Genomic DNA, 26183 nt, shown 5'->3' with positions numbered 1-26183 from the left:
TAAAGCAGTGACCTAATTCATGGTTTGCTAAAGCTGACGGGAGTTATTGCAGTGAGCCAGAAAAGAGGCCACAAAGCAGAAGCAGCAAGCCTTCAAACATGCAGATGCATTTTCAAGATGCATGTTTATTTTGGGGAGTTAAAAATAATTTTCCAAGGTGAGTGGCTTGGAGTGACATCAAGGAGGTACTGGAGCACATTCAGATCTGTTTCAGCATCACAGCCCTTCTTCATAGCTCTAGGGTAACCTCTGGTACCAGCACAGAGACCTCAAGCTCCATTTACTCCATCAATATCAGAGTAGTAGGGCACAATATGGACTCATTGCTCACACAGAGGCATTATTTTCCATGGAAACATACTTTCCATTGAGCATTGAGATTTCAAACATTCACTTCCAGCATCGTGGAAGGCACCCCCCTCCCCACCTTTTGCATCCCTAGAGAGGACTTTGAGAACTATTTCTATAGTTCCCATACAACCAGCACACTGATGGCCTCCTGTGTGCCACCTATCACTCCTGCTGTGAGTCCTTCTCCTGCAACTGTTGCTCAGTGGGGACCAGGATCCCACGGGCAAGAAGAAAACACAGTGTAAGATGGCACTGGATGAAGAAAAATATCTTTCCACCTGTGGGGAGGGAAAGAGGAGACAGCACTCCTGATTAAGTTACAGCATTCACATGGCACTACAAAGGAAGAAAAAGCATTTGCTCTGGATGGAGATATCCATCTAAAAACCATCACTTGCCACTTGTCCCTAAATGAGACCATCAATTTATCAGATTAGTAGCCTGAAGCATCAGCTCATTTGCACATAAATCTTCATTTCTGGAATACACATACATATCCTGCAGCTCTCTCCTGCCTCGCCTGCAGCATGCATTAAATTCCCTTATTATTCACTGAATTCCGTCCTGGCAGGATTAGAGACTGGGAGAAATAAACACTCTTAAAACTTTGCATTAATTTCATAGCTCTAAAGTAACCATTAAAAGATACAGCTACAGTGATATATAAATTAGATATATCTATAAATAAATAATGGTACATTTTAAATAATTTTCAAGGCACAATTGTTTATAATAATTGACTTACCAATGTGTTTTTTTTTTCCTATTGCCTTAACAATGGAATATCATAGAAGAAAAATTACTACTCTTAGATGACACTGGAAGAGCCTTGGAGTAATATTTAGATTTCCTTTGATAAAACTTCAGCTGTTAATTGATAAAATACTGCCTAACCACACCCCTCAGTCATATCTCAGCTTTCACCTCCTCTAAGCTTAGATAAAATTAAAGCCTTTAGGCAAGAGGATGCCAAATGCCTCCAAAATGATCGAATGCATCACTTATTTTTTCCCCACTTTTCCTGATCTGTAAGGCTGGGTTGCCAACCGAACCCTTCATAACAAGATCCATGCTTCAGCTAAACAGCAGAGGGCATGTTTACTCCAAGGCAAGCAGCTCAGCATTTTGTAAACACTCCATGGCACTTCTTGCTTGCTGAGTTAAAATAAAATATTGACTCATTTACCCGTGCTTTTAGCATTCAGCAGCATACACCACTCTCCTTCTCTTAAAATAAAAAACAACACAAAACTAACAAATTAAGGACTCTCAGAAAAAATAATAGTGGCATGAGCTATAGGAGAATTAAATCAACTGCAATTTGTACGAAAGTCTCTCCCTGACTTGGTCAACTTTTACTGTGGGGATTTTGAAGGAACACAAGCTTCCTCTCCATAAAAAAAAATTCACAAGAGAAATTTCTTGGCAAGGAGAGCAAATAAGGATCATCCCACATGTGGGTAGGTGCCACCAAAGGGAAAAGTAAGTTAAAATGAGAATGATATCTGATGAAGTGGTTTAAGAAATGAATGGCATCAGGCCTTTCAGCCCCTCTGGAGGGGAGCCATCCATCAGCACAGATGGGCTCAGCTGACTTTGAGACTGACATGAGAGATGTTGACCATGTCACACAGAATCATAGGTTTGAGTTGGAAAGGATCTTTGAAGATCATCTGCTGCAGCTCACTGCAATGCACAGGAGAACTGCGTCAAAGGTCTTACTGAAGCCCAGACAGATGACATCAAGTGACTCTTTCCTTGTCCACTGATGCAGTTACGCCACCATAGAAAGTTGCTAGATTGGTCAGGCAGCATTTGCCCATGGTGAAGCTCATGCCGGTTATCCTGTATCACCTCCCTCTCTTTCATGTGCCTTAGCATAGCTTCCAGGAGGACCTGCTCCATGGTCTTCCTTGGCACAGAAGCTAACAGGCTGGTAGTTTCCCGGGTCAGCCTTTCCACCTCTCTTAAAAATGAGTGTGGTATTGCCTTTTTACTGGCCACCAAGGACCCCACCTGAATGCCATGTCTTTTCAAATATCGTTGAGAGTGGAACATGCATCCATCTTCTTCCCCATGACAGGCTCCTGTTGTGGAGCTGCTAGCTGTGGGGTGTCTCTGGTTTTGAAGGCTACTGTGTGTCCCAGGCACTAAGTTATGCAGCACTCTACCATCTACCTGCAGATGAAGCACATCAGTACTTCCTCTTTCAAAAGCTGAACTGTAGTAGCAGTGCTGCCAGCAGACTTGCACCTAATGAGCCACCTGCCCTCTGTCTCAGCATCCCTGCCCTGTAAGGGCAGCAGGACAGTAGCATGGCTGCTCTGAGCAAAAAGAGAGAGCTTTATGGGGCCTGCGCAGGTGGCTTGTGACCTCCCCAACGATATCGAAACCCCACAGGGCGTTACGACACAGAGCTGTGTGACATTCACGTCAGTGTCCAGGACCCCAGCCATGGGTGTGGAGCTGTAGGCTAATTCACAGGGGCACGCACCTTCTTTCAGAAGAGGAACTGCCTGTTCCTAGGCAATTAGCTTACAGACACGCAAAGGAACTGTCTGATCTGCTTTAAATATAGGTTACTCCTATCCCTCACATGGCTACAGCTACTCTGTGAATGTCTGCTCCTATACTCCACGTGCCCAACAGGCCTGCTTGCACCTTCTGTTTTCTGAAACAATAGGAACTATATTTCATTTCCACTCATATTTGTTTTCATTGCATATTGATAAACTCGGAGAACAGAAGCAGCCAACAAGAGATACAGTTCCTATTCCAAATTACAATGAATGGAAAGTTCTCCAGGGCCAGCATGTCCCCATGTAGGCAAAAATACAGCAACAGCATTTTAGGGCTTTGAAAACAGCCACTCAGTTCCAGCTTCCTGCTCTCACCGTGTGTGTTCTCCACATTTCTTTCTGTATTTCCCCGTCAAACAAAACAAAGTGCTTCAAAAACCTGGAATCTACTGAACAGATATGTTTTACAAAGAGCAAGCAAAGGTGGAAGTGAAAGGGACTTCATAGATATGACTAGCTTTCTTGCTTCTCACACAGGGAATAGGCTGGATGTAAAATGTACTGATATTTCTAAGTAATTAATATGGCTGCTTTGTATTCAGAGGTAAGTCTCTTTATTCTAGCATCAGGTGCGTGTTTTCATGTATGACAGGAAGACATCAGCATGTCATGGGTGATAGGCTATAAAGGAGGCCAGGTGACCCACCCAAAGCTGAAGTAATAGTGACCAACACCTTCATGACCTGGGCAGGGCTGCGTGCACCTCTGAACGGCAGTGGTTGGGCCAGGACAGAACTCTGCATCAGCATTCCCACAGCCCATAGAAATGTCACAAGGCAAGCCAGGTGTGGAGTACGGAGAGCTGACTCTATGCAAACTGCTTGAGGCCATAGGTACCCTCTACTGATAATTTTAACACATCTGAGCTTTTCCTCCTATTCAGCAAACTCAAAACACAGAAACCCTCTGGAAAAGGAACAGTGATCCTCACCCAGCTCTGTATATCACCTCTCTACCTATCTTAGCTGATTTTTTTTTGCTCCACAGAGCAATTTCCAACAACCTAAAGCTTACACAGGTTCATGCACAGTAAATGTACTCTGCCTCGTAACAAATAACGTGTGCTTCCAGTTGTTACCTGTGATTGGTGAAACGCTATTTGAAAGCACAGAGATACTCCTGAGAATAATGCAGCATTAGTGGTAAGCACCATTCAGCCTCAAGCACGTTAGCTGGGTCAAAGGCTTTCTGTTAGTAAACATCCCCTTTGCAAAGATGTATTTATTGACAAAAACACAATTAAAATAGAAGAGAGACTTCAGGTTAAAAGTTTAAGTGGTGCATCCCAAAACACTTTTCTATTCCTCCTCCAGGAAGAAGATCAGCTTTCTTCTGAGGGATGTTTGTTGTACAATATGGCTAAGAACATCCTGCAGATGTGATATCCCTGTTTGCCAATAACTTGCCCTACTATCTCTACAAAATCACAAAGGTCTCATGGAACCTTCTCCTCGCCTTTAAGCCTTGGTACAATGTACACAAGTGCTTAGTGTGGTCACTGTATAAAGAAAAATGGGCTCTGCAATATTCTGATTGAGAAGAACCAGTTCTCATGACTTAAAGCTCCTTCTGGCTCTCAGTAAGGTGTGTTTCAGTCACTCCAGTAGAATCACTGGCTTCATGCTGGAAAAGACAGTGTAATGCACCACAAACCGGGTCACCATAGCTGCATTAATCTTGTCTATAATACAAGCATATTAAAGCAACTAATTTTACCAAACCCTTTCAGTATCTTTAAAGAAATGCAGTTTCCCATCATCTATTGACATCATCTACTAGAAGAAAAAAAAAACTTAGTCATTTCTGATCTAGACGATTTAAAGCACCTGCTGTGGTGCAACATTTGCTCCAGTAATTCACAATGTGGGTCTGACTACCAGCTCAGCACGTGCTGTCAAGACAACAAGTGTTTTTAATACAGAAAGCTACTACATTTCTTGGTAGTCGATGTGCAAGCACCATCATTGCATTGGACAAGATCTTAGATGGAAGAGGTGACTCAGCAAGAACTTGTTCCTCAACTTCCTCCATTGCTGTTATCACAAAGGCAGCCCAAACTCCAGCTCACCGCCTGGTAAAACCAGAACTGGTGCTCTGTGTGACTCATATTTAATTGGCAGGTATGATCGTGAGAGACGCAGACCCACCAGCTCCCCTTTCAGCAAAGGTATTTCAAAACAGGCACATGTCAATGGAAATAATAATGACAAGGATGATTGTCTCTACCTCCATGCTAGTATTGGGGTCAAGGTCATCACACTCTGATTCCTCTGAGCTGTTTGTCTCCTTGTTTGGCAGCATGAAGAGGAAGAAAAAGAACAAGAGATTAGTGGAGAGATTGGTTAGACAGGGCAAGCAGCACAGGAGGTGTGAGCATGGAAATGGGTAACAGGAAAGAAAACATTCCAAAGGAAAAACCCAACTCCAAACCAAACCAACAAAACAAGGGAAGAAAAGGCAAAGATGTGCTTTGGCAAAGAAGAGGCAGTGATGCTGCAGGTTGTTCTGGCAGCACAGTAGCAGGGAAGCAGCAGCAGAAGCACTGTGACCACCATGCAGCAGCTACTGCTGCCCTGAGGCCGGCCCTGGGTGCAAGGGGCAGGTGGCCTGTAGTGGCCTTTGCACATGCTATCTCTGTTTTACTAGGCAGACGTGACGGAAAGCCTCCAGAAAGGAAAACACTTAATCGTGGGCTCTCCTGGAAGGGGGTGGATTCATAGTACATGCTCAAGTGCTTTCCAGAATCTTTGGTTGTGTCAGAACCACAAGCGTTTGCTTGCCTCTGTTGGGACGGATCCTCTGAGTTGAAGCACAGTAGTCAGGTACCCAGAGCAGAAGATGGAGCTTAACCCCACCGTTCTCAACCTTTTCCCTACTGGGAGATCTCAGAGAGAGAGAGAGAGACAGACAGACACGGACACACACGGACACACAGACAAAACCCTCTCCTGGAAAGACCGAGTCAGCATCTCTTTCCTGTCTGATAATATGGAAGTAAAAAGGTCACTGAGACCATCTCCCCTGAGCAAATATCTTAAGCATCTCAAGGTTGAGAATCCCTTATTGCAACCTGCGGGGAAATTTTAGCCTAAGGAAAACTTGTCAGTGTCAATAAGGCCATCGTTTCACCCGGTGGCTTTCTAACTGCTGCAGTTGCTTTGATGCACCTGCATATTGGGACAGATCAGAGGTAGATCAGACACTGTTTTCTCGATGTTAAGAGCAGTTATTTAACTTCATAAATGGCTTTTTGTTTATTTGTTTAATGAAGATTACTTACTCGCATGAGGGATGCCAAGAAAAAGAAAATGAAAAACAAAGGTTGCATTTTATCTTGCATGCAAAAATCCTGCTAAAACGAATACTAAAAAAAAACCAAACCAAAACAAAACAAAAAAAAACAACCAAAACCAAAAGGAAAAAAAGATAACTGAAGTGGGGAAAAAAAAACAAACCCCAAGTTGCCGCTCCCTCCCTCTCTCAGGAGAGGATGCTATAGGGGGTGAAAATGATGGGAAGCAGGAGAGCGGCACACAGCTTTCAGATGGCCTTACTCACTTTAACAGAGACTTTGTTCCCCAGAATATCCTTGGATTTACGTGGCCCATTGGCTTCATTTTTGCCACTGCTCTCCTTTTCCGCCCGCTTTCTCATGCGCAGGGTATGCCATGAACATGACTTCCTGTTGTACCAAAAAACGCAGCAATCAAATGGCAATTCATTGTAGGAAGGAAGGATTTGGAACGGGGAACCAGCATCCATGTTTGCGATTACTGCAATTCCCTAGAAGGTGAAAGCCACCAGCAATATGCCTATCTCTATTTTAGCAATGAGAGTTGAAGTTAAAAAACAAACCAAACAGTTCTGCAAAGCAGATGTTGTGCCACACTTGCTGTTTAGATGCATGGACCAGGAAAAAAAAATACCATGATGGAAGCAGGCAACTAGAATTTGGTCATGTGGTTTCAACATTTTGTCTTGCATTGCCACAGGCAGAATTTTTTTATTTTTGCTACAGGTTAAAGGTCAATTTAGACCTCAGTCTTGTTGGTTAAAGCTGTCAAATGAATGCAAATAAATGAGAACTGTTTTAATAGATCACATAGTAGAGCAAATTAAAATTTTTAAGAAATTCAAGGTATCTTTCTCTACACGTTTCTCAGAACATGAACAGCCCAAAAGATAGGAACTACATCATTAACTTTCCAAGAGATAAGTCATTCCCTAGAATGACAAGCTCTGCTATGCCTCTCAAGACCAAGAATTTCCCATTAGTATAATAATTGATTTTGCCAGTTTGGAGAGGAAGGATGTCAATCAGTCCATGCTTTTTGACAAGCACCACAGCAGGTATGATTTGCAGTACGTTTCATCCCTCATTACTGCACCTACAACCTTACTCTTGGAAAAAAAGAGACCATGTCACCCTTTGTAAGAGCAATGCTGTGTTGACGACAGAAATTGCATGTCAAAGCAGACACAAAAAAAAAAAAAAAAAAAAAAAAAAAAAAAGGAAAAAAAAAAAAACCAAAACACTTCTCAATATGAATTCCATTTGGTTTAAATAGTGAGCAGGTTGGGGAGGATTTGGGAAGGGTTATGTTGTCCAAAGCAGAAAGCTCTCAAAACAGCAGTGTGATGAGCTGGGATCCAGGTTCAAAGCATCTGCCCACCTTTAAGTCATGCAAATTTGATTTGCATGTTTTAAGCCCAATGTTTGGCACATGTCATGTCTACAGTACCTTGATACATTTTACAAAGCAAGTTGCATGTAATCCAACGACCACCTGTGATGCCAATAAAATGCAGTATGTTAGCAAGGTAGGACTCAAAGGATCCCCCACACAGCTGATGTACCCCCAAGAACTCTGTGGCCATTTCATAAGCTTATTTTTGTTGTTTTCCAGCACCTGGTTGACTCTGTGCAATAGCTCATTTTTAAGAAAGTAAAATTAATGTTCTCCCAACAACTGGCTGCACTGACACAAGACTAAAATGGTTCGTACTGTGTTTGTGTGATGTTAACAGCTGGCATGGGCAGTTGTTTTGGCACAAGAAGCACCAACATGTCCTGCACATCCCAGCCAGTAGGGGATGCCTGGTATTTGGGCATTTCTGGAGAAGGTCCAAATTAGGTGTGCAGATCAGGGGAAGTTATCCAACACTTTGAGACTATTATATTGTCCTTTAGGATACAGTTGAGTCAAGAGTGATCAAAGTCCTGGCTGATGGACTTCCTGACCTTCACCTGTCATGATGCCAGCACTACTGCATCTACCACATATTTTGTGTACAGTATCTGTCAACAGAAGAAACAGTTTTATTACTTGTACTAATAAGTCCACGTAATGTGGCAGACTAAATGGGGCTGAAGATAACACCTGCTCCAGGTAATTTTTTACCCATACGGCTTATAGTAGAAAGTCAGTCAAGCATCTTTTTGTTTCAGGGTTGTTTTAGTTCTTTGAATTTGCAAACATGATTTTAAGTGTCTTTAAATGTCACTGCAGTGAGAAAGAGAGAAGTGCAATGCATGTGCCTTTCAATTCTGGCAAGCCTTCCTGGCCCCAATACACAATTTGACAGTACAGCTGGAAAAAAAGTCTTCACCAGGAACCTGGTGCTGGGGATGAATGTAAAGGCACATGTTTGCAGAGCTTGGTTGTAGGAGGAACTCAGGAATAGCTGTGGCACACATGCAAGAGACATGCTAAGCAATTCCTCTGGCTTAGTGTGCCATTCATAGTAGCATTCAGTTGTATGCCTGAGATCACTGACTCATGGGTCGAGTCACTGTTTTTTCTTGGTCAAAATATCAGCAGATTCCAAATTATTATTTTTAATGAAACTGCCACTAAATCTTTCTTCATATTCAATTCTGTGCTTCAAGGCACTCGTGGAAGACAACAGAATTTGCAGCACACATCATGCATTACCATGTAGTTGTTCTAGTTGTTAAAAGAAATCAGTCAGTATTACTTGAAAAGAGGGTTGTACCTTCAGTATTTAATACCAAAAAACCACTTTCTTGCATTTCAGCTGACAAATTTCTAAAAATCAAGAAAGAAAAATATATATCCACACATTTGTTAAATAAGCAACAAAAAGTTATAAACAAAACAAAATAACAACAACAAAAAATCAAATAAAACCAAAACAAAAAAGGGTCAAACTAGTTCTTTTACCTCATTAAAACATGCTCATGGTGAAGATTTATTTTACATATTTAAAATAGTACATTTAAAATTAGTTACATGACAGGTACAATGATGAACATTGCGACTATCCATTATATTGCACAACCTGACTTCATCAGTATGAGTTTGTTTCTTTCTTCTTTTTTTTTTTTTAAATAGTGCAAAATACTTTATACAGGAATGTATTTGTATGGGGGTCTTGCAAACCAAAAAATATTTTACAAAAGAAACTGCGAACAGAAAAAAAAAGAACAAACCAAACAAACAAACAAACAAACAAAAAGATACAAGCTGTACAAGAAAATTGCCATAGACAACAAAATTTCTCCTCTTAGAGAAGCGAATCTCAGTCCAACACAGGGCCTGATTATTTTTTGCCAGATGCTGTTGTAACCCATATATAGATTAGTAACTTAATACAACATAAATATAAGTCCAGTCCAAGCATGTCCATGTTGGTGTAAAATGGTGTAACACAAAATACGTCTTTAACCAATTGTGGTTTTATTTCTCTCCAAAGGATAAACAAAACCCCACATAATGTAAATAAGCAGAACCCAAGCTATCCACCATGGCTGCCCGACGCTGCAGATTGACCACTCAGCTTGCTCCAATGGCACTGTAGATAAAAATCAGCAGGAACTCCCTACCATTTGGATTTATTTTTATTTTTATTTTTTTCCTCAAAAACATCCACACAGTGCTCCCAGCGAAGTCAACATGGCACTTACTTGATGCTTCCGTCGCTATTATCTGCAGTGGATTTAGTGAGGGGAGCCAAGATATTGCCAGGGATCCATCCTTCAGCAGCTGGAGAGTGGTCGTTTGCAGGCTGGTACACCAGGAACATGTTCTGCTGGTTGATAGCAAGGATCTGAACCACCTCTCCTTGATTCACACAGATCTCGTCCTCCTTCAGTGCATAGTAATCTTTAATCACCACCATGGAAGAGGTCCCATTGCACCCTCCCAAATCAGTCTGTGAAAATGGACACAACAGAAACATGGTGAGAAGGTGGCAGAGAGGAACCTGCCTTTTCTGGCAGTAATCACGGCACTTCATTCCGAGCCTAACTGCACCAGGGAAGAAGATACAAATCATCTGATAGTGTTCAGGTTAGATATTCAGGAAAATTTCTTCTGAGAAGGAGTGGTAATGCAGTGGCACAGGCTGCCCAGGGAGGTGGTGAGTCACCATCCCTGGAGGTGTTCAAGAACCATGGAGATGAGGCAGTGAAAAACATGGTTAGTGGGCATGGTTGGGATGGGTTGACGATTGGATTTGGTGACTTTAGTGGTCTTTTCAAACTTAGTGATTCTATGATTCTACAGTAATTTGTATGGATAGAGAAAGATTTTAAGGATTAGCATGAATCTGACAGAAACCAGCCTCCTGCTTCCTATTAGATTTCGTAGCTATTCCAGCAGTACAGTACCAAGCTGTGTTCTGGTATCGTGGGTGAACTACCTGCACAGAACCAAATGTGGGGGGAAAAACCCATGAAGCCAAAATAATACACACTTCATATTCTTGAATATAATTCTTACTGGAAGGTGGCTTTGGTCAATATCAGCCAACAGCTGTGTCTAAACACTGCTGGACTGACTCTTTGGTGGCTTCCGTGAATTGTGTCCAGAGTAGGGCACACACATCTGAATCACAACCTTTATCTGGCACTCTGTGATCTGAACTATTTAAACCATCAGAGTAGACCTCTTCAGGAATGGGTGGTTAATGGATATTAGGGAAGCCTGGATATTACTGTTGCCAGTATTGCAAATGGAAATTCAGTTTAGCAGGTCTGCAAATACAGTGCTGTGAAAATCTCTTGGGTTTGGCTCTCCAGGGGCAGGCCCTGTCTCAGCTTTCCAGCTGAAGAGCCAACTGCTTGAACACCAGAACTTCCACAGTCCACATTCAATTTCAAACCACATTGCATATCATTGCTTCAGTCTGTTGATTGCTGTTGACCTGCTTGGCTGACAATTAGAGCTAACTTCACAGATAGCCTATGGTATGAGAAGCGGGCGATGAGATCATGTTTTATCAGATGAGTTCAGTACCTTGCTTTGTTCATACTTGTCTCCGGGCTGTTCATACCCTGTACTGCCATTGGAGGTAGATATCTTCAGGGGTGGGAGAGATGGGTTACGGCTTGTAGCCTTCAAAGGCTTCTCAGACCCTACTGGAACAGAAGAATAGGGTCTGCTGTTGGGCTGAGCGACCCTACCAGCCTGGGGCCTCAGCACTGCTGTGCTACTTTCTTTGCGTTGGTACTCTATGGGAGACTGCAGTGCTGCAAAAGAAGACAAGAATTGCTATACATTTCCAGTGACATTGCAAAGGGATATAGAGAGCACATGGGGTGACTCAATCAGAACAGACACAGTAGTTGCAAAACAAACAGGCACATAAAATGCCACCCATGGAAGCACAGGGTGTATTCATGGCCAGACAGGATGCAAACGTGTTGCGCTGTACTGTGCGTGAACTGAAGAGTGCACTAAAATAGCTGCCATTTACAGCATACATAGCTGCGTTCATTGTCTTTGAAACCGCACAAATGAAACACCATAAAAATAATCCTGTAACAAAAATTTAAGTCTGAATAGGAGACTCACAGCTTATTTACAGTGATTTTTGCTTATCATCAGGAAATACGGATCAAGACCCATAAGTCTCATCTGTATATTCCCATGAGAGCTTGACTACTAAATTCTCTTCAAATACGATGCGCTGGAACTTGTCTCCCTATGGATTTTCTATATTAACTGATCAACAAGTGAGGAAATATAGATGGTACAATGATATTAATCCCAGAAGCCCAAAGCAACATCGAACAGCTTCACAAGCCTTACAAAAGACTCTGCTTGTGAGAGTATCTTTTGTAGTCTGAGATAGAGCTCACACTGGGAAAAGAAGGATAAAAATGCCAGATGGTGAAAAAATAAAGAATGTGATAAGTTTAGAGGAGAAGGGGCAAGGCTAGGACTTGTGCGGAATGGGAAAGAGACAGATTTACTAGGCTCAGACTCCCATCACCAGACCTATGGGTTTGCTTTCTACAAGTCATGTGGCTTCAGTGGCTGATTTATAGGCAGTTAATACTGTCTGTGTACATGCACCAGACTAAACCTACTGGAATGCAGAGAAACTCGTCTAGCAAAGGCAGACAGGAGGACACAGTGTCACAGCATCAGCCCAGCCAGGGAACCACAACAGAAAGAATGTCTTTCCCAACAAGAGGAAAAGGAAAGACAAACAGAAAGGCTCAGCACCACACAATATGCTCCCCTTCCAGAGAAAGGCAGGGCTCGTCCAACAAGAAACCACTTAATACTAGAGAACAAGAGACTAAAACAAGTCAAGGAGGACAGATTGCTTTTTTCCTCAAATGGACAGACGTTTTAACAGAGACCTGTGGCAATCTGAAGGACTGCTGGCTCAAAAGCCCAAGCAGTGACTCAAGTTTATGCCACAGATATAACCCATTTCACTTGCTTACCTCAGCTGCCACAGAAAATGCTTTGGTCCTGCTGCAGACCAGCCACCAAGGAGGAGGAAGTTTAGGGAGATGTTTGGCAGTGATTTCAATAATGACATTTCACTAGAATATGCAGCAGATTAGGCTGCAAGGTCTTTAGCAATAAGACCTGAAGGAGAATGTCTCTATCTTGAAACAACTGATGCTATCCGTTGCTTTTAAAGGACACTTGGTTGAGTGTCCACTTGCAGCTACTAATTCGTTAGCTAAGAGAGGGGTTCCTGGATTTCCACCTCCTGTTCAACATGCTAGTACTCTCACAGGCTCCTGGCAAAAACCAATGTCCATGTACTTGCTCTCACAGGAAAAACTCATAAAGCATGATAAAAAAAAGTCACAGATCAATGGCATTTTTTATATGAAGTACATCCATCGGTGACATACTTTCTTTACAGCTTGCTTCTTAAACGCTAAAGGAGAGAACATTCACTATAGCCAATCATTTTGTGCAGTCTGTTTCTTAAGCTTAGCAGCTTTTCTTATCCCAAAGAAAAATATGGAAAGCTTGAATATTATAGTGTAATTGCACCACATTTCACATGTATGAACTGAGTAAGCAGATATGGTGCTTTGCACATAGTTCCTTATTTGTTAGGGCTTTCCTACACAAATCAGAAAAATCAGGTACAGCTTGATCAAGAACACACAGGGAATAATTGTTATTTAGTTTATGCAGCATCGGCTCAGTGTTAGTTTAATATGATTTTGAAGACAGAAAACATCCACTTTAATGAAATGGAAAGCTAAAGAACGTATTTAAAGATTAGTCAGCTTCACAGAGATTACATCCTAAAAGCCACTTAAATTGTTCTAGACTGGACAAGCTTGACTGGATACCATACCATTTTCTTGGATCTTATTTATAGGTTTAAAGCAAATCCTTCAGCTTGTGTTTTAATATAAATCTACTTTTACTTCTAGCTTTAGAGATACTGAAGATTACCTTCCTAACCCATCAAATACCATGCTGGAAGACAGGCTACACAGGGGCTGCAAAGATACTACAGTAGAAAAACTTTCGAGAAGTAAAACTGAAATTAGAAAACCAAAACCAAAAGCTATAAGAACTCCACACTGAAGAAAAGAGAAGCTTTGTTTGGATGTGAATTGAAAGAAATTCTTCAGATTTTGCAACAGAAAAACCCACAGAATAGAACACCCCAAATCAAAAACGTGAACACACTGTGCCAAGCCAAAACATTTTGATTCAAGCTAGCAAGTTTCACTATAGCAATTATTTATTAAAGTTTTTTAAATATAAAATGCTTTTTTAATGTAAGCTCAATTAAAAAAAAAACAACACGTTGTGACATGAATAGTACAAAATAATTTTGGAGGCTTCCAAAGAAATGCTCCTGCTTTGTTGCTTCCAACAAGAGACAAAGAGATACCATTTTTAATTTTTCCCACCAGTCCTGGTTCCTTATTAATTGAATTTGATTCCTCTGATCATTTTTGCTGATCGTGTGTGTGCCGTTTGTTTTTGTTTTTAATAAAAACAGATTAAATTTGAAACGCAATTTCAAACCACCCCAAACATCTTCCTAAAGCAAAGCTGACATTTTCAACAGGCCCTTGCTGATGCACAGCTCCTGGGGTTACCAGGAGACCTCTGCACAGTCTCACTGAGCTGGTCCCTTTTCAAAAACCAGCTGACGCCTTATGAGGCCTCTTTCACATGTACTCTGTGGATAGCACTTGACCCAGTTCTTATGACAGGCAGGCTGGGCTCTCCATGGGATTTTCCATGTAAACAAGAAGTTGCTGAATGTTTTTTGCCCAGAGTGACCAAAGATGCAAAGATTTTGATTCCCACTTAATGTCACTGTTAGGGAAAAAGTGCAAAGCCCATATACATACCATTTAGGAAATCCCTTTGTGTGTCCAGGACCTGGTTGATGTCCTGTACCCAAGCCTGTTGAATTTCTGGATTAGCTGCCTGTAAAATGACTCTCTCAGACGTTTCCCGGCTCATTAGAGCAAACCTACAGGGATCGTTGTCCACATTTTCTTCAATGACAAGGTAGTTCATCTGAAACAAGCCAAAGGAAGCATGTGTTACACGGAGCATGACTTAGCATTACCCAAGAATCAGAACAGAATTATTTGTGTGAAAAGTTCCTGAAAATAACTGAGTCCAATAACAGACTGTCAGAGCATAATCAGAAGAACTTGCCTCATCTAGATTTAGGGAGGTAAAGTTAATAAAGCTTTGACAGACATACCAGACATCCATCTGCCTTGCTCTGAATTACAATTTCTATTTTAAGGTAACATAGACTTGATTAATGAGCCAAAAATTTACTATAACCCATAAATAGAGTTAAACTATTCTTATTAAGATGTTAATAAGGTCTATCATTCCTTCAATTTAAGTGAGTGTTTACATTCTTTATCCTTGATGGAAAGAAATTACCTGTCTAGTAACAGAAAATTAACATCTTAAATGGACTGGACACTATACAAGGATACTAAAAAAAAAAAAAAGAACATTGAAGCTGCAATAGATCTTATTTCTAGTGGAAGGCACTGTCATCTGCATGTGTTTGTTTGACTTGACCACAGTCACAGATTCTCTTCCTAGAAATCTCATGGATGGGAATTTCATCTGTAGGATAACATGTCCTTTTGTGCAAGTGCACCCATAACTTTGACTTCTCCTGGATAACTCATGTCTGCAACAGTAAACAAGAACAGGCTGGCATAGCTTTTCTGCTCAAGTGGACAATTCAGGATTGACGTAAGAAGCTTGACAAGGATGTTAGTTTACAAGATGTTGTAAAAAAGAAAAAAAAAAAGTTTTGTCAAAGATAGGTGGCTCTGAAGGTTATGGTCAGAACATCCCTCTAGAAGAGGTCCATCTCCTGTTGCTGTATCTGTCAAGGTATAGAGAGGTCTACTCCACATCTGAATGCTGTCCAGCATTTAACCTGTGAGATGGAAGGAGCCTCTTCCCTCCCTTCTGTGGTTCCCTGTGGAGTTTATGAGCAGGCAGGAACAGTTTTGACAGGGAAACAAGGGAAGGGGTGGACCAGGAGCTTGGAAAGTGTTCTCCTTCTTGTTCTGAGCTGCTGCTCCTCTGGCTGATAACCAAAGCAAGCAAGTCAATCCTATACGACTCCAAGAAAAGAACTCATAGGTCAAAGTCCTAAGACTACTGTTGGTGTCTCAGGCAGATGCATTTGCCAAGGGTGCCCATTTAAGTATTTTGAGAGCTTGACCAGCATCCGACTGAGCAGTGTCCAAGAAGGGATGTGTTATTTCTGAAAGCCAACTACACCTCACTGCATAAAGAAAGATTCTTCTCTAATGTAGGACATCATGAAGAAGCTTCTGTCACTATCCAAGTGTGACAGACCTTGGACAGAAGAAAGAAATGGGACCTCTGGTGCTGGCTTGGTCCTCCTGCTGGGTGGGAGGATGTGTCCAGCAGGGAAACAGCCTACATTTCTCAGGAAGTGTCTCCCAGAGAGCTGGACAACCATAATGGAAGATGGTATTAAAGCGCAACAATGGAAAGTACAGGAGCACTGCAAAAGCAACCAGAAGCTGAATCAAGGGCTGGGAGCAGGCTGGGAGTGCTGCAGGAATGCAGACTTTCAGCTGCAGTGGGGGAGATGCATGTGGAGCCACGGGGGATCCCACATTTGCTGTAGTTACTCAACAGGAGAATGAGCTGTTTGCCAAATGGAAGAAAAGAGGGACTAGAAAATTATCACACAGAGATTTTGAAGCAACTCAGGCAGTGGGAACAACATTACTCTAATAAGCTGTTTAACTAGAAAAGCAACCCGTACCCTCGAGGCAAGCTAATTTTATTGACATTAGAAGAGATTTATTTTTCTCTCTTTATCTACAATATACAATTCAGGAATTGTTTCCTGCAGATAAAAGCCTCGTTGTTATACGCACAATAAACTGAAGTAAAAATGATTCATGTTATTTCTATCTCCAAATTGAATCATGATTTAATTCAGCAGCAGGATAAAATCAAAGCTGCTCATCTAAATCAAGATTATTATTTATTTGTAAACTTTAGGTTCTTCCTTTCTAGCTTATTACTTGGCTGAAAACTCTACAGAACACTGACTTGCAAATGAATATGCTTTTCAGCAAATGCTGCAGTTTCTGTCTGCCAAGAAGATGCCTATTATCTATTATAACAGGTTATATGGTTAATATGCATTATTTTATCTGACATTGTTCTTTTCTGTTTCATACTAATGAATCATTTAGAATTTAAAGCAGACACAATGTATTCTCCCACATTTTGTTTTAAATGCACTTTAAGAAGGAAATCAGTTCCAGACTGGTTTCTTAACTTTGAATGGTGACAACATTCAGACAAACCAGTGACTTCGCTCTTTTCCAGCTACAGCAAAGGCTGCCTTATTGAAAGAAGTAGAGCATTCAACCTCACCTACATTCCAGAGGTGAATTCTGTCTTTCTCGAACAAACACAGAAACCCTTGGAAAAACAATAAACATGTTTTCCCTGATTACTTTCAGTTTTTACTTCTAATCCCAGCCCAAAACTCTGGAAAGATTATTGGAAAATTAAATCAATTTCTTAAAGCTTTCTTAATAGTTTATCTAGCTTTGTAATTCCTTATCTACATTTACTTCTTGGGTATTTTTGTTTGGTTTTGAAATAGTTCTATCACGTGCAACATCCACATTTGTACCAAGAGTCCCACCCCATCAGGAAGGGTATTTCCAGTAATGTCACATCCAGTGACTTACAGCTAGGCTTAAGAAGAGGGTTTTGTTTCCCCCACCTTTTACGATCATGCTTAAAAACAACTACTACACAGTTACTTTTCCTAATGCAGGCTTTGTAGCAATATTTGCTATCTCAGACCCATGTGTGAAAGAAGACCTGCCCAGTAAATATAGGCACTCAGTGGTTTACTTCAAGACATTGGTCTTTAATGGCTTCTGATCTACTGTAAACTAAATGCCAATGTTTTCCACAAAATGCTGTCCACCTATGACAGGACAGACCAGTCTCACAGTACAGAAAATTGGTTAAGACATCTCTGTGTGACAGTCAAGCAGAATATGCACCTCTCACTCTATTTCTTACCTTTATGCTTTTCTTGAACATGTACCCTGGTGTTAAAGATCCTTTCCTAAGCAGCTCACTGAAGATAACAATTTGCTCAAAGAGAAACACCCTGCGTTCCTTTGGTCGAGACTGAACTCCGGAGTCCTGCTCTGTCACGTAGAAGGTGTCCTGCTGCAGCAGCTTGCCCTGGGCTGTCAGCTTACCCTGAAGAGCAATCAAAGCACCAATGTTACAAATTCTGACCCCATGTGGTCCCATGAAATGATCTTCTACACTCTGCAGTCCTCTCCTACCAGGTCTGCCAAAGACAGCATTGTTGACATTCACTTACAACCCCCAAGTTGTAACCTGTGGGGTTATAACCCACAAGTCCCCTCCTGGATGTTCTAGGCTTGGAGAGAGCTGATAAGCTGTTAGTGCTTGGTGACCTTATAACAAACAGAACAGTCTGGTTCAATGTTTATTTTGCTTTGACAGCACAGATAAGATTCAGGCTTGCAGAAGCTTTTACAGATCTTGCATTTTGAAGAAACAACACCTTTATTGTTGCAAGTTTAGGATGACAGGCATACCACCTACCTCCACCTTTGATACCTCACCAAAGTATGCAACTCACCACTGTAGAAGGACAATTGCTAGGTAAATAGCTTGAGGTGGGGCTGATTGTGGAGACAATCACAGAAAGACAAAGCACCTTTCCTACCCTGGCTGTTATTAAAGTAAAACATACCTCAAAGCCTTGGAGGCGACCCAGGTTCATCATATCATTGCAACGTTTTGGTACAAGGCACATTAACTCAACTGCTTTCTGTTAAGAAGAACAAAGGTTGCATTGGTAAAAAGGGTCCCTAAAAGGAAAGTGTCAAATAATGAACTTCAATAGTGTGATCACTGCTAGAAGGTATTCATGGCAAGGTCCTCGTGTACTTGACATCAACGGTAATGTCTAAAAGAGAACTGTGCCTTCATCTTATACTTCTGTCTTGATCTAAAGAGAAATACCACATTTGGAATATCAGCAGGACCTTCAACAATTGTCAAATACTGTGGTTTGCATTTCTCCATATAAAGAGCACTTAGATATTGCAGCCCCACTATCCAAACCATGAAAAGGTACCTGTATTTCAGAGCACTCCAGACCAGCTTTTTCACTGTACCTCAGGAAGTCCTGGAGAAAGCAGAAACGTTTGCATTAAGGCACTTCAGAAAGAGAAAAGAGAAGATGCCAGTTTTAAAAAAGAAGCAGCACAGTCACTGAGTGATTTTTCTGTGAAGGAACTTGCTGGAGATGACAGTGTGGTTCAGACGTGCCTAATTTTGGCTATCACCTTGAGACACCTATGGATGGATATTCAGAAATGCTGAGTAATGGCATTGTGGGTAAAGTCGGCAGAAGCCATAGCAGTCAGACTTGGGGAAAAAATTACCATGGATTCCCCTAGTTTTCAGACCAGAATATTGTGTAAATATTCAGAAGAGAGATATTCAGAAATGAAAGCTGCAGTGTTTATTAGAAGAGTATCATTCAGCAGCAAAGAATGGCTTTATCAGCACTCTTTCCTGCATATGTTGCAATCTCAAAAGTTTGATTGTGAGTTTGCTGTGAAATTTCAGAGGCTGAGAAGTCCTATTTGAAGTTTACAGAAATATTCTAACAGAAAATAAGGAATGTCTTCTGATTATCCCTGGTTACAAACAGCTCTCACAGAAGAGACCCTCTTTCACAGGGCTCAACCAATGCATGCTTACATATAAACACTCTTTCTTCCTAACATGATGAAGTTACTCTTGAATTAAAACTAATGCTGATTGAAAATAACAGTGTCCAAGATACAGTGTAGTCCAAACCTCATCTTTCCACTCACCTTGAGAAGGAGCTGATATTTAGTTATTCTCTGAATGGGTTTGATCAGAAAGTCACTGATGGTCAGCCGTTGGTTTATTTCCTGTTGAACCTCCTAAAAAGTGAGGATTAAAAAACAATTGCAAACAAGCACAGAGTAAAGCAGAGAACACGATAATATGTCTCCGTGGAGACTTATTTCTACAGAAAGCTGATCTGTTCTTAATCTTTTGTTTGTAAGACCGAATTTCAGAGGATTTAAAAGTCTGGCATCTCCTATCTAGGCAGGGACTGGGTAAAAGTCATGACCGAGCTGGAAGATATTTGAAAGCACAAGATTCCTTCCCCCCTTGGAGCTGACAGTGCTGCAAGGCCTGGAGACAGCTCTCCCCACTGCAGCAGGGATTTGCTCACAAACAAGTCCTAAAGAACACGCCTCGTGCCCTTGGGTGAAACAAAACAGCTTTCTCTATTTAAACAAGCTTCCTTCACATTACTATCTAAGGTTGAGATATTATATGTGTCTAGTCCCAAAGACTTCTCGAATCAGACAAAGTTACTGGAAGTTTATGAGAGGCACCACCCAGCTCCAACGACTTTTACCTCCTCGTCTGTAGATTACAGATCAAAATGTCTGTTTTATTTATTTTGGACAGAATTAAATGTATTTGTGGCACTCTGAGGATGACAGTGAGTGCTGGATGAAGTAGTTATTAGAAATTAACAACATGAGGATTTGAGACAAATGGAAGAACATTTTTCCCCACAGTGCAGACTTCAGCAGCACTCACAATACCGACATCATCTGGAGTTTGTTTTAGACAAGCCTCACAGGTTACGGCACAGTCTACTAAGACTCACAGCTGTAGACAGCAATAACGTATAATGAGCCATGCTTACCTCAAAATATGCCTCGTACTCAGCTACTATATATTCAGATCGTGGCTTGTTTTGGCAGTACACCACATACATGTGTAATCGCCGCTCCTGTGAAAGCAAGATGCACAGCAGCCTGGTGAGATATCGGCTGTTATTCTGTTCTGCTAAGAAAAGCTGGCATAAAATTGCCTAGATGTTCTGCTTGGTCATCTTCATTTTTGGTTGAATCAAAAATGTGCTGATATGGGAATGTAAATCGGCAACTGGTTCTGTTCTACAACTCCACCCCTTCAGCAAGGCAAAGGTTGCCTTGGTGGCAACCACTAAATTAAGAAATTAATTTCCCCCCAAAAATAAGAAGTCCATCAGAAGCTGATGATAATGTCTGGGGGAAATCCAGCTGCTCACTGAAGATGCATAACTATAGGTTACTTTATATCAAGTTTCAAATGCTAAAGTATCCAGTTGACACAAGCACATGTTTTTGGAAGAGAGTCATCACACCCTAAAGGATGAGCAAACTAAAAGATAGGTAACCAAATAAAACTTACATGTTTAATAAAAAGCTGTGCTAAACGGTCATGCTCTTGAAGACATTTTTCCAGTTCAGCCAGGAAAAAGCTGAAAGACAGGATATCAACATTTCCAACATTTCAGAAGACTTTTTTAGGTCGTCCCAGCAGCAAACCAGTCATTCGTCAGTAATACATCAACACAGTTTTAGCTGTGGCATTCAATAATAAATGAAAAGAGAAGCTTGGCTTCAGCCCTCGGTGGAGGCATTTCTAGAACAGTGAACCAGAGCTCTGAAATATGGAGGTATTTTCTTGAAAACTATCCCCTCTTCTTTACTGTTACACTTACAGAAGTTCCAATGTTTTTAAACTGCCAATGATGACCTAACTGCATTCTCCCCTGGGAACTTATAAAATAGAACTCTTCTGTGTATCTAAACATTTATGAAAACCCAACTGACACTTTACAAGGAGTTCTCAGTTACATGAGCAGATAGGGAGCACTGGTCAGCATGAAAGAGACACAAAAGTTTCCACCTGAATAAACAAATCAATACAGGCATGCTCTGTTTTACACTTATTTCTCAGTATGCTACTGTTAGTTATATTTATAAGCACAGCCTCTATCTTGACCTGCACCTTTGGTAGGTGCCTGTTTGAATGCTTAAAAGTGACATAAACGCAGTTCAACTAAATTTCAGAAACACTGTTGTTAGTCTAACTGGTAGGTAAACTCTGATATCTCCATTTCCACGATATTCCCTTTTCACTGCAGGATTTCTCTCCCAGATGCCTCCATATATTTCCCACAGTAGTCAAATGCAGAGCATATACCAGCAACAGTTTGGTCCCAAGAAATCCCAGAATCTCAAAAAAGATGCACACTGAATATCTGTCCCAGCAAAATGTCTCTATGGCTGCCATCAGCTACAGCTACTTTCATAACTCAGTCTTGTATGAAAGTCAAATTCATCTGCATTTTAAGCAGACTTCTCGACCTAGATACACAGAACCAAAAATAGGGACTCTATGTGTTACAGAAAACTCATATCATCACACTTAAACAATGAATGACACTGGTAAAAATATTCTGTTGCTGACATAAACTTATTATTTTGTGAATGTTTTTCTGACATTTTTTGGTTTATGCTTGCAAGAGCTGTTGTCAGAAGCAGACCATGTGAGAGGCACCCAAGGGATGGGTGATGGCAAGGACACAGTGATTCCTTGGTGAGGGATACATCCACAGCAGAAGAAAGACAGTGAGGCAATGTCCTTAGGAAGTAGTGCCCTAAATTACCTGCTAATGTTCACTTAAAGTCAACTCAGATGTAAGGATACTGCATACCCCAATCCTTCACAAACAAATGGTTAGAAAGGAGCTTAAAAACGAACCAAGCCAACAACTTACTCTTTGTGCCAGTCATAGATCTGGTGAATATTGCCAAACACTATCTTGTCTTTCCCTTTCATATCTTCAGAAACTCCCTTTTCCTCTATTCTCTTCATGAAGCCCTTTAGGATTAACAATCAGTGATTAGTAAAGGGTTTATATGAAGGGGGAACATAATTACACCCATTTTGTTCAAGGAAGTAAAAATTTTATGTCTTTTTTTCTTTGAATATCTCTTTATTCTGAATGTCTGCAACAGTTTTACAAACCTTTATTAGATGTCACTGAAGTGACAAGTGCAATTAGAAGATAAAAATTAAACAAAAGTAGTTGATCATGCTCTTGGCTTTGCTGGTAAGAGGCAGAAGCCAGATTCTGCACAGACAAAACTCTTCTATTCATCACCATGAGTATTTTGTGGGAGCACAAAGCCATGCAGAGAGTTTAAAGAGTCACATGAATAGGATTTCTCACACCTCCTGAGAGTTTCTTTATAAGTCTTTGGAGCACTGTAGTCCTGTCAGCTCTGCCAGTGGAGCATGATGTAAACAGAAGATAACACAAAGTCCTTCAAGTTTGGAAGCTCTCAAAAGCTGCTGTTAGATGGGCTGATAATCCTCCTTGGAATAGTGAATGCCAGAAGCATTCCCCAAAGCCTACTTCAATCAAGTGCCTCCAGTGCTAAGTACTCACTAGGAATCAAACCAGACCATGCGTGTGGGTTGTCTCTGGCAGGTGATCCCTAGGGATCAGCCAGCCGTTTGCAAGTTGAAGTTCACAAAACCGTGACTGTTTGTCAAAAAAATGGCAAAAAACAACAACCCAAACTCTCTAACCCAAACTCTCTCATTGGCCACACACACATCTCAGAGCAGATCCAAACCCAACCGCTGGGAAGGCACTCAAACACAGGTAGTCCAGGTGGAAACTCAAGTAAAGTATGTGTTACCATTATAAAATATTAATTTGAAGTGAAGCTCACTGCATGACAGCAAGAATGGAACAAAGTAAAAGGAAAGGGCATAAATTATTCTCCACCACTGCTCTCAGGGCTGCTCTAGAGCAGGAAGCTGTTTGTCACAAGCAGGGTGGGCCAAGAAAAACCTTTGCACACTTGAGTTGAAACCGAAAATATAACATTTGTTAGATGGAAACAAAAATAGTTTCCAAAGGCATTTCTTCTTGTTTCTGTCAACATGAGAAGGGGACCATGGAAGCAAAATAAGGCAGTTTGTTTCTCATGCTGTATTTTTTGTTTTTGCCACTTTTCAACATGCTATTTGTTAGAGGGAAAACATTCTGCACAGCAGGGGTTGCTTCAGCTCACCTCCACAACAGTTCCCAAGTCTTTGACGTAATCTTTTTCAGTCTGGACCAGTTCATTTAAGACAAACCTAAATTAAAATAGAACATAAATCTATTTGACCATGCTCCTGGATGTTATAGTTTGCTACTTACCACGTATCACCTCCCAGCAAATATCCCACCAGCATCCCAGGAAATACAACCCAACTCACTCTTAGCTCAGTGGAATGAAAACAACAAAAAATGTCACAATTTAGGACAGAGTAGTTCCAGCTCTCTTATCTAGAGCATATCTCCTTTGTCCCCTCTTACATACTAGGTCCCCAGGCACAACAAGGTGCCTGTGTTTTGAATGACCTCTCCCTGCCCTCCTGTCCTCTGTGCAGCCCTTCTGTTGGCAGTGGGGACACTTCCCAACCCATTTCAAAGCAAGGAAGAAAGGATTTCTTGCCCCAGTTCAGTTTTCATTTAGAAGTTTTAAACACTTGGAAAACAAATCCCCCACCCTGCCTTAACACAGAGCTTAATCTGTCAGACTCAGTAATGCGTGTGGGTGTCTGGTGATTTACATTTATCTGATAATCCTGGGTAGGCAAGTTAGCTAATGAAGGTCTGATGCACACAAACAGCACTAAACTAAAAAAAAAAACAAAAAACCTCTTTTTTATGTCAAACTGCCTAATCACATCATGTTCCTTTAAGGACAATTTCAAAAGTTACAGCTTGCTGCAGACAGTTTTCCTCTCATTACGCCAATACATGGATTTGGCACATGACAAATAAACTCCATCTGTGCTTGAACTCGCTCCGGCAGCAACAAGGCTAACAAGATAGAGGAGTGCTTTCATGTCTAATATCTCTCCCCTCACATCAATCAGCAGGTCAGCCCACTTGAAGAGATAGGGCTAAGGGTGAACAGTGCTAAGATAAAAGGAAAAAAAAACCACAGGCTTGCTTTTGGCTCCAGTGCAACAGCAGCTAAGGTGTCCCCTGCTTGGATAGAGCAGAGGAGACGCTTGGACGTGCAGCAGGGAGAGGTCAAGCAGCTTCTCCTTCATGTAGGAGTGAAATCCAGCCCCCTGGGCAGAGGCCAGGGCTGGCAGCGGTGATGCCAGATGCTTGTGCTCTCTTCAGTGTCCTGCCAAGCTGCGTGCCTGGGTAGTAAACACAAGCAGGGCAAAAGGCTGCTCTTTGGCAAGGCAGCAGCATGCATCCTGTATGAGCACGGCCCATTCCTCTGGCTGTAGGAGTAGAGCTGGCCAAAGCCTGCTCTAAGAATGAAGGCAGGGGTAGCACCCAGTGCTGCAATGATAGGTGGGCAGGTGTGAATCAAAGCTTGCTGTGTCAACCACACGTCTGCCAGGTGAACACACTAAACCTCAGCTGGTTCTCCAAAGTCTCTCTGGCATTGGACTCTGAAGGCAGTCCCAGATTTCAGGTTTCTAAGACGTATGCTGCTAAAACATTGAGTTCCCTCAATTGATCTGATAACAGAGAGCAAGGCCAGGCGGGCAGTTGTGTATTGACTGCACAACAGTAGTTAAAATGGCATTAAATACAGCAAGAGTCTAGCCCTCTCACTTCTGAATAAGTTCCAGCATCTGGATATGTTGGTAACCCCACATTAAATCTGCAAGAGTAGTGGACAGTAGATGATGGATGGCTGGACTCAGTGACCTTAGAGGTCTTTTCCAAGCTTAATGATTCTGTGATTTTATTAGGACCACTGTCTTGCTGCTCACAGAAATGAAGCAATCAGGGCTGATGGCTACCTAACACTGAGGCTAACCGCCGACACATGCTGCCAGAGGCAGGAAATTACTGCCCATGCCTGTGCAAGGATTCAATTGCTGTTATGTGGGAAATGGGAGTCAAAGCTTGAGTTTGAAGCTGCCTAACATGGTTATGGAATTAAACAGTGAGAGACAGAGCACAGACAGTGGGGAGCTGGAGAGAAGACAGATGCCTTGTGCTGAAAGCCACTAGCAGGTGCTCCCAAACATCCTGGCATTTCGGAAATCTGGATGGAGGCAGCCGCTAATTACACGAAACATGCTGCCGGTCCCTCTGCCAGAAGCACTTCGAGTCAGAAATGTCCCCGTGCTTACAGTGAACTTACAGTGGCAAGGTCTCTGCTCTACAACACAACCTGCAGTTAGCTGTCAGTTATCTCATGAATGAAGGCCTACCAGAAAAAAGCAAGGACTTGAAACAGCATCTGTCAGCCTGCACATGAAGGTATGCCATAATGATGATAAACACTGAAGGCACAAGTATTATTTTCGTTGTATTTATGGAAGTGTATAAATATGTTAAAAAAAACAACCTTTTTAAGCTGTCACCCTTTCTTTCCTCTTCCATCACTAGGAACACAGAAGTTTCGTTTTCCATATGAAACTTACTCTTCTAAAGCATTTTCCCACCACAAATGCCTCTGAATAATGCCCCTTCCTTCACTAACGCAAAAGAACATTATCTCATTCACAAAGTCCTCATGGGCTCTCAGCA

At 41.5% G+C, this 26183-nt stretch overlaps 1 protein-coding gene across 8 annotated transcripts in view; it reads right to left on the bottom strand.

Annotated features, from left to right (window-relative positions):
- KALRN (kalirin RhoGEF kinase) overlaps window positions 1–26183 on the bottom strand; it is a 447237-nt gene that overhangs the window by 13053 nt on the left and 408001 nt on the right. For 7 of the 8 annotated variants that reach the window (XM_042827273.1, XM_042827272.1, XM_042827275.1 and 4 more), the window contains 11 exons: window positions 23698–23764; window positions 22389–22492; window positions 21014–21083; window positions 20484–20570; window positions 19606–19698; window positions 18858–18908; window positions 18471–18548; window positions 17759–17944; window positions 14533–14704; window positions 11192–11424; window positions 8906–10106 (listed from right to left, as the gene is read on the bottom strand). In XM_042827273.1, the coding sequence (XP_042683207.1) occupies window positions 9855–10106; window positions 11192–11424; window positions 14533–14704; window positions 17759–17944; window positions 18471–18548; window positions 18858–18908; window positions 19606–19698; window positions 20484–20570; window positions 21014–21083; window positions 22389–22492; window positions 23698–23764 (1393 nt within the window). In that variant the 3' untranslated portion in view covers window positions 8906–9854. Of the gene's footprint in view, window positions 1–5156; window positions 5217–6488; window positions 6613–8905; window positions 10107–11191; window positions 11425–14532; window positions 14705–17758; window positions 17945–18470; window positions 18549–18857; window positions 18909–19605; window positions 19699–20483; window positions 20571–21013; window positions 21084–22388; window positions 22493–23697; window positions 23765–26183 lie in introns of those variants that run through there. The other variant, XM_042827280.1, reaches the window with a different exon arrangement.

The sequence above is a fragment of the Centrocercus urophasianus genome, unplaced genomic scaffold (assembly GCF_019232065.1).
Source record: "Centrocercus urophasianus isolate 14NV4802_14NV808 unplaced genomic scaffold, USGS_Curo_1.0 seq_28, whole genome shotgun sequence".
In the NCBI taxonomy this organism is placed as follows: domain Eukaryota; kingdom Metazoa; phylum Chordata; class Aves; order Galliformes; family Phasianidae; genus Centrocercus; species Centrocercus urophasianus.
This window is presented reverse-complemented; position numbering and strand designations above follow the sequence as displayed.